This window comes from Bubalus kerabau, chromosome 7, assembly GCF_029407905.1.
Source record: "Bubalus kerabau isolate K-KA32 ecotype Philippines breed swamp buffalo chromosome 7, PCC_UOA_SB_1v2, whole genome shotgun sequence".
In the NCBI taxonomy this organism is placed as follows: Eukaryota; Metazoa; Chordata; class Mammalia; order Artiodactyla; family Bovidae; genus Bubalus; species Bubalus kerabau.
Window position 1 is genome coordinate 63495840 of NC_073630.1, and position 15398 is coordinate 63511237.

The window sequence follows — 15398 nt, forward strand, 5'->3', positions numbered from 1 at the left end:
AGCTGGGGATTCTCAACTGGGGCAGCTCCCCCAGGGCAGCACCGCCTGACCTAACCCACCTGGGGCTCCTGGCATCTTACCTGCTGGAGCTGCTAGTCTCAGATTACTGATGGGGAGGGGACCTGGCAAGCTCGCTTTGTGTCTGGCAAGCCTGAGCTCCCCATCTGCTGTGCAGATACAGAAACAGAGCGGCAGCTGTGTGCCCAGACCCTTCCCACTGCTGGAGAAGTGGAAGACTGCAGTGCCTAGCTGGGGACTTATAGAGACTTAGGTAAAAAGATGAACTGGCCCCATTCCTGCATCTCCTTTTGCTGGATTTACTTTGCTGCCTCCAGACTGAGAGGTAAGAGGCTGGTGGGTGTGCAACTCTCTTAGCCCAGGGATCACTTCTTTGGTGGAATGTTGGGTGGGCCAGGAAAAGAACAGATGCTCTAACTGTAAGGTAGTATTTCAGCTTCTTACAGTCTCATGCTGATCTTGTAGGGCCTGCCAGAGAAATAACTCCACTTGACCCAGAGCTTGTCCCTAGCTGATGGTAGGTAGGTAGACAGGTAGGATGGTAGGTAGGGATGATAGAACCAATGCTAGTCCTTGGTCTGTTGCTCTTTGCCTTGAAATCTCATAACACTGAAGCTTGATCCAGATCCCACTTTTTGAGCAGCTGTAGAACCAGCAGATGGAAAATATGCTCAGAAGTTGTTCAATGACCTTTTTGAAGACTACTCTAATGCTCTTCGTCCAGTAGAGGATACAGATAAAGTCCTGAACGTCACACTCCAGATTACACTTTCTCAGATTAAGGATATGGTGAGTAACATAGTGTTGACTCTTCTGAATGGTTAGAATGAAACTAACAGTGCTTTCTAAAGAGAATGTCTTACCTGAATTTGACAGAAAATGAGAACAGACAGCTCTGTGTGCAAGCTGGAGGGAGAATGGAATTCCAGAGGAGGAACACTTTCTACAAAATTAATTGCACTAAATTACTTGAGTCTTTCCATGAACATTAACAGTCTTAGAACATCTCAAGAAAGTTGGTTACGCATTACATGTTCCATTTCTATGAAATGTGTAAAGTCAGCAAAACCATAAAGACAGAAAGAGGAGTTAGGTTGCCAGGAGCTGTGAGAATGATGAGTAAATAGTGATTTACTGCTTGATTGTCATATGATTTCTCTTTGGGAATGACAAAATGTTCTGGAAGCAGAGAATGGGGATGGTTGCATGACATTGTGAATAAACTGGAAACCGCTGAATTGCACACTTTAAATAGTTAATGTGGTGAGTTTCATGCAATATGAATTTTATCCTAATTTTTAAAAGATGTTTTAAGATGACATACATTAATGCTCATATGTGTTTAGTTACACAAAGTTATGAAACTTCAAAATCTTTTCTTCTGTACATTGTTGATGTTTGCTGGCTTTTTCATAAAAAAAATAATTCATCAGTTGATCAATTTTCAGAGAAATTTGAGCAGTTGACCCATGCATGATGATTTAAATATTTGTCCACTTGATGTTTCAAACACTAATCAAGCAGGAAAAATATAACCTTGGCAGTCAATCAAGGGGATAGATTTGAAAAAACTCTCGCTTACTTATTGGAAATAGATTAGCGCTCTTGGCATTCCTGTTTTGAAGACAGCTGTTTTACAGACAAAATGTGTTTGGTTGAGGTGTCTACTGGACAGTTATATCTGGGTTAATTGTGCAGGATGAGAGAAACCAAATTCTAACTGCCTATTTGTGGATCCGCCAAATCTGGCATGATGCGTATCTCACATGGGATCGAGACCAATATGATGGACTGGACTCCATCAGGATCCCCAGCGACCTGGTGTGGAGACCGGATATTGTCCTATATAACAAGTAAGTGCAAGTCAGTAGCTTCTCAGGAATGAACTTGTTGATTAGGCAGAACGTAAACATAATGCGGCCTCCCTGCTGGCTCAGTTGGTAAAGAATCCATCTGTAATGCAGGAGACCCAGGTTTAATCCCTGGGTAGGAAAGATCCCCTGGAGAAGGAAATGGCAATCCACTCCAGTATTCATGCCTGGAAGATCCCGTGGACCGAGGAGCCTGGCAGGCTACAGTCCCTGGGGTCACTAAGAGTCCAACATGATTTTAGCAAGTAAACCACCATCAACCACCACCACCACCAAACATAATGGAAGAGGAAAGTTTGAAACATGCATGAAGTTAAGTCAATTCATGTTCCTAGATCTTGAACTGATAGTTAGAAAACCTCAGATAATAAAATAATAATGGTCATAAAAATCTTAGAGCTACAGTCTCCCTTTCAGGTGAGAAACTGTATTGGAAGTCCTGTTAGTTTTCTAGGGCTACTGTAGCAAAGTATTACAAGCTGGGTGGCTTACACGACAGGAACTGTTGTCCCACAGGTCTGGAGACTAGAAGTATAAGCTAAAGGTATTGGCAAGGTTAGTTCCTTCTGAGGCTGTGAGGAAAATCTGTTCCCTGTCTCTGCCCTAGATTCTTGGGTGGTTGCTGGCCATCTCTGGTCTCTTGACTTGTACAACCATCACCCCAATCTCTGCCTTCTTCTTCACATGGCATCGTGTTCCCTGTGTCCATATTTCCCCTTGCATTGAAGACACCAGTCATGTTGAATTAGATGCTCACCCTACACCAGTATGACCTCGTCTTTTTTTAAAAATTAAAGATAATTTTATTGTGCTTTTCTTAACACACAAAAATTACAGACTTACTGTTTAAAAAAGATAAAGTTGTCTAAATTAAGGCACTAAGACAGAAGTAAAAATTACTCATAATCCCACAGAATATGACCTCTTCTTTTAAATACATTTAACTACTAATTACAGCTGCAATGACTGTTCCAAATAAGGTCGCATTCTGAAGTGCCAGGGGCTAGGATTCAACACATGAACTTTTTGCAGATGCAATTCAGCCCATGACAGTGGTGCTTCCTTGTCGATGATCATGTATGGAAAATACATGATACTGTTAAGATTAAGGGGCTTCCCAGGCGGTGCAGTGGTAAATCTGCCTGCCAATGCAGGAGATGCAAGAGACAGGGGTTCAATTCCTGGCTTGGGAAGTTCCCCTAGAGTAGGAAATGGCAACCCCCTCCAGTATTCTTGCCTGGAAAATTCCGCGGACAGAGGAGCCTGGCGGGCTACAGTCCATGGGGTCACAAAGTGTCAGGCACAACTGAGCTACTGAGTACATTAAGATTTAATCAGAATGGACCAGCTAAAAGCTGGCCCATGGATTTTGGGCTTTGTATAGAGTGGAAGATGAACTGGACCATAAGATCACCAGTTGGCCTTTTCCTGGTCTGAGAGCAAGGGATCTTAGTGAGTGGGCAGGTAAGGCTTCAGTTTCTAAAATTGTAAAGTGGGCATGAATCACCTGAGGAGCCTGCTAAAATACAGATTCTCATTCAGTAGGTCTGGGGTTGAGTTGGTCGTTCTGCATCTCTCTGAGCTCCAGATGGTAGTGCTGCTAGCCCATGGACCACACTTTGAGAATGAACCAGATCACTCTGTCACAACTCAGGCTCAGCTGCTCCACCTGTTGTCAAAGGGGCTCTCTCTCTTTTTATCCTGGAACTCAAGTCTCTCAGAGTTAGGAAAATTCCTCTTTGAGCAGAGCGAGATGAATGAGGAGCAACTTGGACAGGGGGACTCTCCTGGGGACTCAGCCTTCTGTTGGGCGTGAGTTTCCCTTCAGGATGCCACACTGGTTGGTTGCAGCCTGGATTTTAGTTTCAGTCCCTACTCAGCTTGTCCAAGGGTCACAACCTTGTGAATCATACCTCTGATCCTGCTGACTATTCCCCACTCTGAGTGGCCAGAGGTATCTTCTGTATGCCTTCCTAAGCAAGGTAACATCCAAGTGCTAAGTCTCTTTCAGTCATGTCTGACTCTTTGCGACCCCATGGGCTGTAGCCCACCAGGTTCCTCTGTCCATGGGATTCTCCAGGCAAGAATATGGGAGTGGGTTGCCATTTCCTTCTCCAAGTACTGGTGCTTTATTACCATGGTTCACACCCTGCCCCCGCCTCTCCTCCCCAGCACACACACAAATACACACATGTATAAGGCAAGAGAATGGGCCAGGATGTCCATCACCTCCTCCTGGAGAATAATCAGAGGATATACTTTACATAGAACACTTAGAGCATTCTGTAAGTTCAGAATTCTTCCTGAAAAAAACAGAATGCTGGTTCTCCTTTTCCTCTTGCTTTGATTGACTGAAGCAGTGACCAGCTCTTATTGAAAGTCTTCTTTGTGAGCTGGCATGGTGACCTAAGTTAAGCCTGCCCCAGACCTCCTTTATCAGAGAAGCCAGTTAATCACTAATGAGCTCACACAAACCTGTGGTGGCTTTGGTAAATTTTATCCCCATTCTCCATCCTTCCCCTCCTTGCCCAGATCACTGGCCTCCTTGAGATGTGTGAGTTCTGGTTCCCACACAGACCTTTCCCACTATACTGCTTCATCAATTTTTTTCTGTTCGTCTGGGTTAACTCTTTAGTCTTCTTTGCTCTCCTCTTATGGACAGTTCTGTTTTGAATCCTCTTTTCTCCTGTGTATTCTCCTTCTCAGTAACATCAGAGTTTTACTATCAATATTTAGAGGAAACCCTAAATGTAGCTGTGATTGGATGTCATTTGCATCCCTTTGAGCAGCTGAAATGAGAATGGAAGAGAGTTAGAGTATCAGGCAAAGGAGGGTCTCCAGTGATAGCTGTTGCCCTGACCCTGGTCCTTCTAGCTGAATCCCTGGACCTGTAGAATCTTCTGATGTCGGATATAATATCAGTACTTCTCAGAAACCAGTACCAAACCTTGTAGACCCCAGAATGGGCTTCCTGAGTGGTGATAGGGAGAATAAAGAGGGGTGTAAGACAAGTGATGCAGTCATGTGTGATAAACATAGTTTGGGCAGGAAGATGCTGAACATCTAGATTCACCATTGGTGCCTGAGTCCATGGGTTAGATTATCTGGGGAGTGAGTGAGCAGGATGGTGATGTGCCTGGAAGCTATTTCATGTGAGGAGCAGTCGAATTGATTGATGCTTAGTTAGAAAGAGAGAGGTCCTTAGGAAGACTTGATGGCTATCATAGGCAATCAGAGAGAAAATAAGGTGGAGGGAAAAGAGGAAATTCCTCCAGAGGACAAAACCCAAAACAACGAGTAGAAGTTAAAGGTTTTTAAAAATTGCATTTTAATTCAATTAAAATCAAAACTAATAATTTGAATAATGAGTTTTCCTAAGAGGTAGTGAGCTCTATAACAATATAATAACTCAAGCAGATACTGGCTATTAGCAGTTCAGTAAAGGAATAAATAAATTGAGGCTCGAAGTTCTGGTGGGGTTGTTTAGTATAGGTCTGTGGCCAATATAATGGTTGATGTAAGAGACTGCAAGGATTCCTGACATTTTTAAACCAGGTAAAGAGTAGATTGCAGAAATTTCAGATGTGTGTTTATTATGAGATAGTTTTAATGGTTGGATTTTAATGAACAGGTTTAACACTTGGATTTTAGACCTAATGAGAAATTAGGTACCCTGCTGAAATCAGAAGATTTGTCTATAATTTAGCTTTAAGTTCTGCTTACGTAGCTTAGATGAAAGAAAGCGTAGGAAAACTTTCAGATGAAATTGGATATACATATGTCAAATTTGTTCAAATTTTACACTTTAAATGTATGCAGTTTATTGTATGCCAATCAATAAAACTCTTTAAAAAGAAAAAAAAAATGAGATTGGTAGTAAAGGAGGGAGAAGAGGAACAGGTTTGGAGAAAAAGGTATGGATTTATTGTGAGATCTGTTCAGTTTGGAAGACCAAAGGAACATTCGCATGGAGACAGCCAACAAAGAGATTGCAAAGGCCAGTTTAAAGCCTGGAAAGAAGGTCAGGGATAGAGCTATCAAAAGCCCTTTAAGCCCTAATAGAACTGCTCAAGAAGATCTGGAAGCATTGGTGGGCCATAGAAAACCATTGCACGTGCTGAGCTGTAAAATAATGTGATCAGAGAAACCAGGGAAATAAAACAAAGTACTGGTCATGAAGCAATTAATAGTAATGTCTTCAAACTCCTCCTGAGTAGCTGGAGTGATGTTTTCAGACAGTGGGCTCCTTTACCCTCTGGCTTCTGGTTGGCCCAATGAGAAACATTGTGAGCAGTTGGAGGGAGAAAAGAGAGTAAGGTTGGGGCATGTATTCCCTTGCTCCCTTCCTAGAGTTATTATCTTTGGCTGGCTGTGTCCTTTGACAGAAGGCATGTCTTCTATGGGAGAAGGAAATGGCATCCCACTCCAGTGTTCTTGCCTGGAGAATCCCAGGGACAGAGGAGCCTGGTGGGCTGCTGTCTATGGGGTCGCACAGAGTCGGACACGACTGACGTGATTTAGCAGCAGCAGCAGCAGCATGTCTCCTATCGTGGTGACCCTCTTTGGCCACTCTTCCCTCCAGGTATTGGTAATTGCACCTTCCCTTCATTTCTTCAGGCCCAGGAATGGTAATAACTGTGCTGTTACTAGTCCTAGAGTGGTTGCCCTATACTTATCTTAGTAGAGTCCTTTTATTAAATCCTCCTCAAGCTATCTAATTTGAATGTGCCATCCATTTCCTGCAAGGACCATGACTAATAGAATCATTCTAGTTCCAAATATATTCTCTCCGACTCCCAGATCTCTTGTACCAAGGTAGGATAGGTGAGTGATGCTCCAGTTCTCAATTATTGGATAGCTAATTATGTATACTTTTTATTTTTACAAAGGGTAGGTTCTGGCATTTTCAAAAATGCCATTTTGTTGTCTTCACAAGACCCACATTAAAGATCCCCTCTTTAGACCTGCATTAAAAATTGAGCGCCACAATTCAGCTGCAATGCTTTGATTAGAGTGGACACAATCAGACCATTGCATTGTGGTACCTAAAGGTTAATAAGTAGGAAAAAACTTGTAAAACATGTCAGTTCTTAGATCTAATACATCATCTTCTAGCAATTTAACCTAAGGAAAGAGTCAGTGGATAAATGCAACAGTTTGACGACGGGGATGTTCACTGTTGCATTGTTTGTAAATGTAAAAAATAGAAACAACCATAATGCTGAACATCAGTGAGCTGGTTAAATTACTATGGCACATCTATAAAAAGGAGTATAATTGCATATCATTTAACCGTGAAAATAATGTTGCAGAAGATTATGGACCGATGACCACCTACATTTTAAAATTGTCTCAGTCTTGTTTTTGGTAAACTAACTTTTTAATTTCAAGATAATTTTACAGAAGAGTTGGAAAGATGGTACAGAGTTCCTGTATACCTTTCACACAGTTTTCCTTAACATCATGTCTTACATAACCACAGTACATATGCCAAAACGAATATAATACGTTAGTGGTGCTATTGGTAAAGAATCTGCCTGTCAGTGCAGGAGACACAAGAGATGCAGGCTTGATCTCTGGGTCAGGAAGATCCCCTGTTGTAAGAAATGGCAACCCACTCCAGTATTCTTGACTGGAGAATTCCATGGGCAGAGGAGCCTGGTGGATTACAATCCATGGGGCCACAAAGAGTTGGACACGACAGAACGACTGAGCACACAACTAAACTACAGGTTTTATTTGGACCTCACCAGCTTTTCCACTAATGTCCTGTTTTCTGTTTCAGGATCTAATCCAGCATATCACATTACATTTATCCATAATATAGTTTATAGGGAAAAAATTGTAAGGAACAATCAGAAAAATATGCATTAAATATTAACAGAAACGTATCAGTTAAGGCTGAAAGCATTGAAAACTGACTTTGTCTACCTTGTCAAAAAAGGAATTTGTAGGAAGGATATGCTCAGCTCACTGAATTAAAGGAGAAAAGTCATTGATAAGGCCTTGGAAAGAACAGACTAGGACTACTCCATAGTTCAAGACAAGGGGCTATTGAATTTTTTAAAAAATTTTAAGTAATTGATTTTTCTAGGAATCCATCATCAGATTGACTCTTTTTGGTCTTTGGGTCACTCTGCTTAATATTTAAACTCCAGGAAGTGTGAATCAGTTGGACCTAGCTCAGGTCACAAGTCAGCCCCTGGCCAGGGGAGCCTAGGGTACCTTGATCATTTCATCTGCCTTACAATGGTGGTGGAGAAAGTCATTCCCCAAAGCGAAATAGAAATTTTGTACCCCCAAAATGCCAGCCATAAATGTTGATAAAGCAAAAACAAGACATATCTAGAATAAATTATTATCTTTTAGATTATAGATGAGTAATTTTTTCCTCTGTGTTTTTCAGATGTTCTACAATAAACATGTAAAATTCTTCCAACAGCAACAAAGAGCTACTTTAATATTCTTGTGCCCAAAGTTAACAAAACCATTTAAGCAGAGCCTGTCTGTCAGATTTTAGCCTCGTTTACTTTTTGTCTGGGTGTTTGAATCATTATACCTGGACCAAGAGAATGGCATTGGGAATGGAGAGGAAGGGATAATAGGCAGAGATGCTTATTTGTTTAATTTTGGTTGCCCTGGGCTGCACGTGGGCTCTCTTCGGTTGCGGTGAGCAGGGTCTACTCTTCGTTGGGGTGCACTGGCTTCTCATTGCGGTGGCTTCTTCTGCTGTGGAGCACGGGCTCTGTGTGCACAGGCTCAGTAGTTGTGGCGCATGGGCTTAGTTGCCTCGCAGCACGTGGGATCTTCCCAGTCCAGGGATTGAACACATGTCCCCTGCATTGGCAGGTGGATTCTTAACCACTGGACCACTAAGAAAGTCTGGCAGAGGTGCTTTAAAGGAAAAATCCAAGAGAACTTGGCCCTAACTAGTTATAGGAGGTGGAGAGAAGGGCAAATTAGAGTTGATTTTGGACTTTCAAGCCAGTGTAACAAGAATGGTGGTCCACTGCCAAAGACACTGAAGTGATGGGAAAAGGGCAGTGAGCTGTCTGGGTTAAAGAACTTGGTGAGTTGTCCTGGTAAGCAGCTCTCATTTTCCTCCTCTGACCTCCAGGGCTGACGATGAATCTTCTGAGCCCGTGAACACCAATGTGGTCCTGCGGTATGACGGGCTGATCACCTGGGATGCACCAGCCATCACCAAAAGCTCCTGTGTGGTGGACGTCACCTACTTCCCCTTTGATAATCAGCAGTGCAACCTGACCTTTGGCTCCTGGACCTACAATGGCAATCAGGTGGATATCTTCAATGCCCTGGACAGTGGAGACCTCTCCGACTTCATTGAAGACGTGGAGTGGGAGGTGCACGGCATGCCTGCTGTGAAGAATGTGATCTCCTATGGCTGCTGCTCTGAGCCTTACCCAGATGTGACGTTCACTCTCCTTCTTAAGAGGAGATCCTCCTTCTACATCGTCAACCTCCTCATCCCATGCGTCCTCATATCTTTTCTGGCTCCCTTGAGTTTCTATCTCCCAGCAGCCTCTGGGGAAAAGGTCTCCCTGGGAGTGACCATACTGTTGGCCATGACTGTATTTCAGCTCATGGTGGCAGAGATCATGCCAGCCTCAGAAAACGTCCCTCTGATCGGTGAGTTCAAGTATCTTACACTTTTGAGTCAGCTTTCTGGTGACTGAGGCTGTATCTGTGCCTTTAAACTCATAGCAATTAAGTCAACTACAAACTCAACACAGGCTCATTTAGTGTCTTCAGTTGGCATCTCTGAATGTGGCTGTTCAAGACAAAGCTGGGCTCGAGGTCTCCAGGTTTACCCAAAAGAGGAATGAGAGCTGTGTGGTTTAGAGCAGTGGTCCTTGAAGTATGGTCCCTGGACCCACAGCATCAGCCTCAGTTTGGATATACAAATTGTCAGGGCCCACCCAAGACCTGCTGACTAGGGTGGGGGTAAAGCCTGCAAACTGTTTTCACAAGCTTTCTGGGTGATTCTGATGAGCTTTTTGTTAAAGTCAAAAAACCACTGGCTTTTAGGCTAAGGCCTTGATTTTGAAGTTAAAGAAATCTGCATTTGAACTCTGACTTAACCATTCCTTCCTTGATCAACCTTAAGCAATTTACTTGCTCTTTGAGTCTCTACTTCACCATCTTCAAAATTTGTGTAATTGCTACCTCACTGTGCCATTGTTTAGCACAGAGCCTGGCATATGGTGAGGACTGAACAAACAGTGACTGTTAGTATCTTATCATATCACAAGGGGTTTCTTCTTGGGAAAAATGGTAAACACGATGGAAATGATGAGCTAGATTTTTAAGCCTGCCATCTACCCTTGATAGAATAATTCTCAACCTTTATTGGTTATAATAGGTGTGAGAGAGACTGTTAAAAATGCAGGTAACTTGTGGTCCAGTGGTTAAGACTCTGTGCTTCTACTGCAGGGGTGCGGGTTTGATCCCGGGTCAGGAAAGTTCCACCTGCCATGAGGTTCAGCCAAAGGAAAGAAAAAGAAAAAAAAATACAGGTTCTCACAGCAAAAGAGGTTTTTAAAAAGCAGTCTTGGACAAGATTTGGGAATCTGAGGTGATTCTAAAGTAGATCACATTTTCAAACATCTGCAACAATGAAATGTTCCTCCCAGGGCACTGTGGCTGCCGCCACTGCCTTCCTTTTCCTTTACCTCTCTTGCTGTGAGATCCCTCCTAATACCTTTAATACCTACTTCCTGCCACCAAGGTTAACACCCAGATCCACCACCTCTGCCTCAGTGACTTATGTTGTAATAGATGCTTTCAAGAATCAGAAGCTAGATCTAGTTTTTAGTTCTGTAAAGCAATCAGTTGAGGGAAATTTCAGAACACCAAGAGACTTAGTGACCAATATAAAAGAGATATTATACTGCCTTTTCTCTCCTGAATGTAGTATTACCCATCTGAATAACATTCAAATGTTATTACGTTGGTTTCTCTGTTTGGAGATTTCTTCCTTGTTCTGTTTCTCCAAGCAAGCCACACACACACACACACACACACACACACACACACTCGCACTTGACCTCGCACTCATGCACATCTTTTTGAGAAATAGTCACAGAAAGTTCTCTCCTTTCTCATCACCACTAATAAGGAGGAAATGGTGTGTTGGTTCTTTCATTACTTCTCCTAAGGCAGAAATGATTGACAGTGATGACATCCAATCATAACCCTGTTTGAGGCAGGATCAGTAGGCAGATCCTGCTCTCTGCTTTACCAACTAAAGTCAACAGCAAGCTGGCTCAGTTTCTGAAGGAAGATGTCTCAGAACATGACTCATGAATTTTACAAGCATTACTTTTCCTGTGATAATATGAAATGTATCTTTTTAGGAAGGGTACACACAGATCTTTCTTGAGAGTATTTAGTAGTCACAACTTGTTATTTGTAGCACCTATGAAATAGAGTTCCAGTTTTAAGAAATGTATTTACATTTCCTGCATTAAGTATAGCATTTGATCCAGGCTTTTGACCTGTAGCCTTTACAATGTTAAGAAATATTTTATTTTTAGTTTACTCAGAGCTTTTAACAAATAATAAACACATGATGAATATTATCAAATGTATTGTTTTCATCTGTTAAGACAATCATGTGAGTTTTTTCTTTTCCTCCATTAGTGTTGTGAATTACAGTTTTCTGTTGTTGAACTAAATCCTTCTTTATCATGATGAGTTATCAATTAAAGACACCATAGGATTTAGTTAGCCAGTAATTTTTATAGGAGTTTCTCAAATGTATCTATAAATGAAATGGCCTTAAAATTTCCTTTCTTGTTTCTTTTAGAGTCAAGGCTAAATTTATTTCATGAAATGAACCAGTTAGGCAGTATTCCCTCTTTTCTATTTTTGAAACAACTTGCATTAAGATATGAGTTATCTGTTCCTTAAAAATTCAGTGAAACTCACCTGTAAAACCTTTTGGTTCTAGAGCTTTTTGGAAGATGGGTGGGTAGAGGTATTTAATTCCTATTTCTATTCAAGCATTCTTTCTTCTTAGACTAAATTTGACATCTTCTAGATGATAAAGAATCTGCCTGCAATGTGGGAGACCCAGGTTTGATCCCTGGTTTGGGAAGATCTCCTGGAGAAGGAAATGGCAATGCACTCTAGTATTCTTGCCTGGAAAATCCCATGAACAAAAGAGCCTGGAGGGCTACAGTCCCTGGGGTCACGAAGAGTCAGTCATGACTGAGCAACTAACACACATATTTATAGAAATTTCATCTAGGTTTTTGAATGTATTATCATATAGCTATTTGTAATGTTATTTTATTGTTTTCTAAATTTCTATCCTCTTATTTTTTCCATTGCATCCTTTTTCTCTCTCCTACCACTATTCCATGAATGGCCTTATCAAATGTTTATCAGTTGTATAGCTCTTTTCAAATAACTTGTTTTTGTTCATTTTCTAGGTTCTTTGTTCTGTATTTCTGAAATTTGTTAACTTATCTTTATTGTTTCCTTCCTTAATTTTCCTTTTTCATGACTATTTGCTTTTTGCAATCACATATTAAAGACTAATAGAGACACAATATCCCCTTTCTTCGCCAGTAAGAGTGAGATTCCATATTAACAAGGTTTAAAGACAATTCTGGGAACTGACCAAGATCATTCATTGTTTATTTGTTTTGCTGAATGTAGAAGTTTTTCACATAGTGATAGCAAAAATTTACAAACCTTTTAACTCAAGGAAGAGGACAGTGCTGAAAACTTTTCCTGTGTTTTTTCAATTAAGCTTCCCCATAGTCTTGTGAGTTAGATATGAATATTATAGTCATTCTATAGAGAAGAAAGCTGAGGCTTACCAGAATTATATAACTCGCTGTAGGTCACAAGTCTACTGAATGACAGAGATGAGATTTGAACTCAGTTTTATTCAAAAGTCTATATTAGTCACCATTAATGTGTACAACTTCCAGTTGTTTCTTCGTAAGTCAAATATGAAGACAGTTTTCCCCCTTAAATATATATTTATTTATTTGGCTGCTTCGGGTCTTAGCTGTGGCACGTGGGATATTTCATTGCAGCACATGGATTTTCTAATTGAAGTTCGTGAGCTTAGCTTCTTCTCTAAATGTGGGATCTTAGTTCCCCAACCAGGGATAAAAACCACGTCCTGTGCATTGCTAGATGGATTCTTAACTGCTGAACCACGAGCGAAGTCCCTTGAAGACAGTTTTAAGCTAACTTGGTTGCTGTTATTTTCCCAGGCAAATACTACATAGCCACGATGGCCTTGATCACAGCCTCCACTGCCTTAACCATTATGGTGATGAATATCCACTTCTGCGGGGCCGAGGCCCGGCCAGTGCCACCCTGGGCCCGGGTGGTCATCCTGAAATACATGTCCAGGATCTTGTTTGTCTACGATGTGGGTGAGAGCTGCCTTAGCCCCCACCAAGACAGGGAGCGAGACCGTCTTACGAAGGTTTATGACAAACTTCCAGAGCCCCATCTGAAAACATCCAGAAATAAAGACCCTTCCAGAAAGAAGGAAGTGAAGAAACTCTTAAAGAATGACTTGAGGTACCCGGGTGAGAGCCTGGAGGATGGTTACAGCTCCTGTGCACGGTACAGAGTGTTGACGAGGAATATTGAATACATCGCCAAGTGCCTCAAAGACCACACGGCCACCAATTCCAAGGGCAGTGAATGGAAGAAGGTTGCAAAAGTCATAGACCGATTTTTCATGTGGATTTTTTTCATCATGGTCTTTGTGATGACTATTTTGATCATAGCAAGAGCAGATTAGTGAGCATTTGATATGTGGGAATAAATCAATATAAGTCCCCGTGATCTACTCTAATGCTCTTCCAAATCAGAAATATCTATATCCATATTTACACACAGATACACAAATATATATAAATGAGGGGTTATGCTGTCTTTACTTTTTATTTTTAACTTCAGATCAGTACTATAGCTGTCAGTTTAAATTAAGCAGGAGGTTCAAAATTTCAAGGGCAAGACAATGGAGGAAATAGAGAAGGGACACTGCTATATCCTACCAGAGTGGTAGGTGGCTTCTACATCACACAATTATTCTCTCCTTCAGCAGTGCAGTTAACAAAGCATACTGCAGTCTGTTTAAAATTTAAAGCAAAGCCAAAGAAATTGAGTTCCCACTTAGCCCCTACTGCTGCTGCTGCTAAGTTACTTCAGTCGTGTCCGACTCTATGTGACCCCATAGATGGCAGCCCACCAGGCTCCCCCGTCCCTGGGATTCTCCAGGCAAGAACACTGGAGTGGGTTGCCATTTCCTTCTCCAATGCATGAAAGTGAAAAGTGAAAGTGAAGTTGCTCAGTCGTGTCAGACTCTTAGCGACCTCATGGACTGTAGCCCACCAGGCTTCTCCGTCCATGGGATTCTCCAGGCAAGAACACTGGAGTGGGTTGCCATTTCCTTCTCCAATGCATGAAAGTGAAAAGTGAAAGTGAAGTCGCTCAGTCGGGTCCGACCCTCAGCAACCCCATGGACTGCAGCCTACCAGGCTCCTCCGTCCATGGGATTTTCCAGGCAAGAGTACTGGAGTGGGGTGCCATCGCCTTCTCCTAGCCCCTACTAGAACATGCTTTTAAAAAAAGGAAAATCATCATATATTCCTTAGTGTTAATTTAAGTCTCCATGTTACCTTTCTCATTTCTCTGGTGCACTTCAAGCCGTATTTCAAATGATGGAATAAAAACATTTTGCACCACATAAAGGAAGTCTAAGGATCGGCAACTCAGTGGGGGAAAAGAGCTTTCTTTGTATTGATGATGTCGTATATGTTGGTTATGTTTTATACGAACCTTAAAGATGAAGTCATTCCTACATTTAGCCTTGGGTTTAAGTAAGATCACCTGCAAACTGGGCTGAATTTTTCATTCATTCAGCTATTCACCAAACATTTATTTTCTCCTACCTCTAATAAAGCTACATGATTCACATTTGAAGTGGATGTTGTACCAAATCTCATGCACAGGTCTGATCCTTGCTAATATTCGCCACAATTCTGTGAATTAGGTGGACAGGTGTTTCTAATCACCTTTCTCAGAGTAAGAGGCTGTGTCTGAGGAAGGTGGGTGTACATGACCTGCCTCCGCATCCACCTAGGTGGTAAGTAGAGCTGGGAGATAAACCCTTGGCCCTGTGAGTCTAGGCCAGGTCTGCTAAAGCCACACTGCTTTTTGGCTGAGACAGATCATGATTTAGGATGGTAGTGATTGAGAGATTTTTTTTTTTAAAGATTTTTTTGATGTGGATCATTTTTAAAGCCTTTATTGAATTTGTTACAATACTGTTTCTGTTTTATGATTTGGTTTTCTGGCCGTGAGGCACGTGGGATCTTAACTCCCTCACCAGGGATCAAACCTACATCCCCAGGATTAAAAAGTGAAGTCCTTGAGGGATTCTTGTTCTTAATTCTGCATTTCTGCTCTAAATTACTGTCTGTGCTTCTCCAGTTTTTTCCTACTTTGAGT

The 15398-nt window shown here is 41.7% G+C and overlaps 1 protein-coding gene across 1 annotated transcript; it reads left to right on the forward strand.

The window, feature by feature from the left end:
* Window positions 1–279: 279 nt before the first annotated feature.
* CHRNA9 (cholinergic receptor nicotinic alpha 9 subunit) lies at window positions 280–13792 on the forward strand. The gene is made up of 5 exons (XM_055587457.1): window positions 280–343; window positions 662–807; window positions 1717–1871; window positions 9007–9539; window positions 13145–13792. Exons 1-5 carry the CDS (start codon window positions 280–282, stop codon window positions 13684–13686), a joined length of 1440 nt encoding a protein of 479 aa, XP_055443432.1. The 3' UTR covers window positions 13687–13792.
* The last annotated feature ends 1606 nt before the right edge of the window (window positions 13793–15398 follow it).

Coding starts and splice junctions, on each gene's coding strand:
- CHRNA9 (XM_055587457.1), top strand. CDS start 280: ATGAACTGGCCCCATTCCTGCATCTCCTTTTGCTGGATTTACTTTGCT. Junction 344..661: donor TGCTGCCTCCAGACTGAGAG/GTAAGAGGCTGG, acceptor CTTTTTGAGCAG/CTGTAGAACCAGCAGATGGA. Junction 808..1,716: donor TTTCTCAGATTAAGGATATG/GTGAGTAACATA, acceptor TTAATTGTGCAG/GATGAGAGAAACCAAATTCT.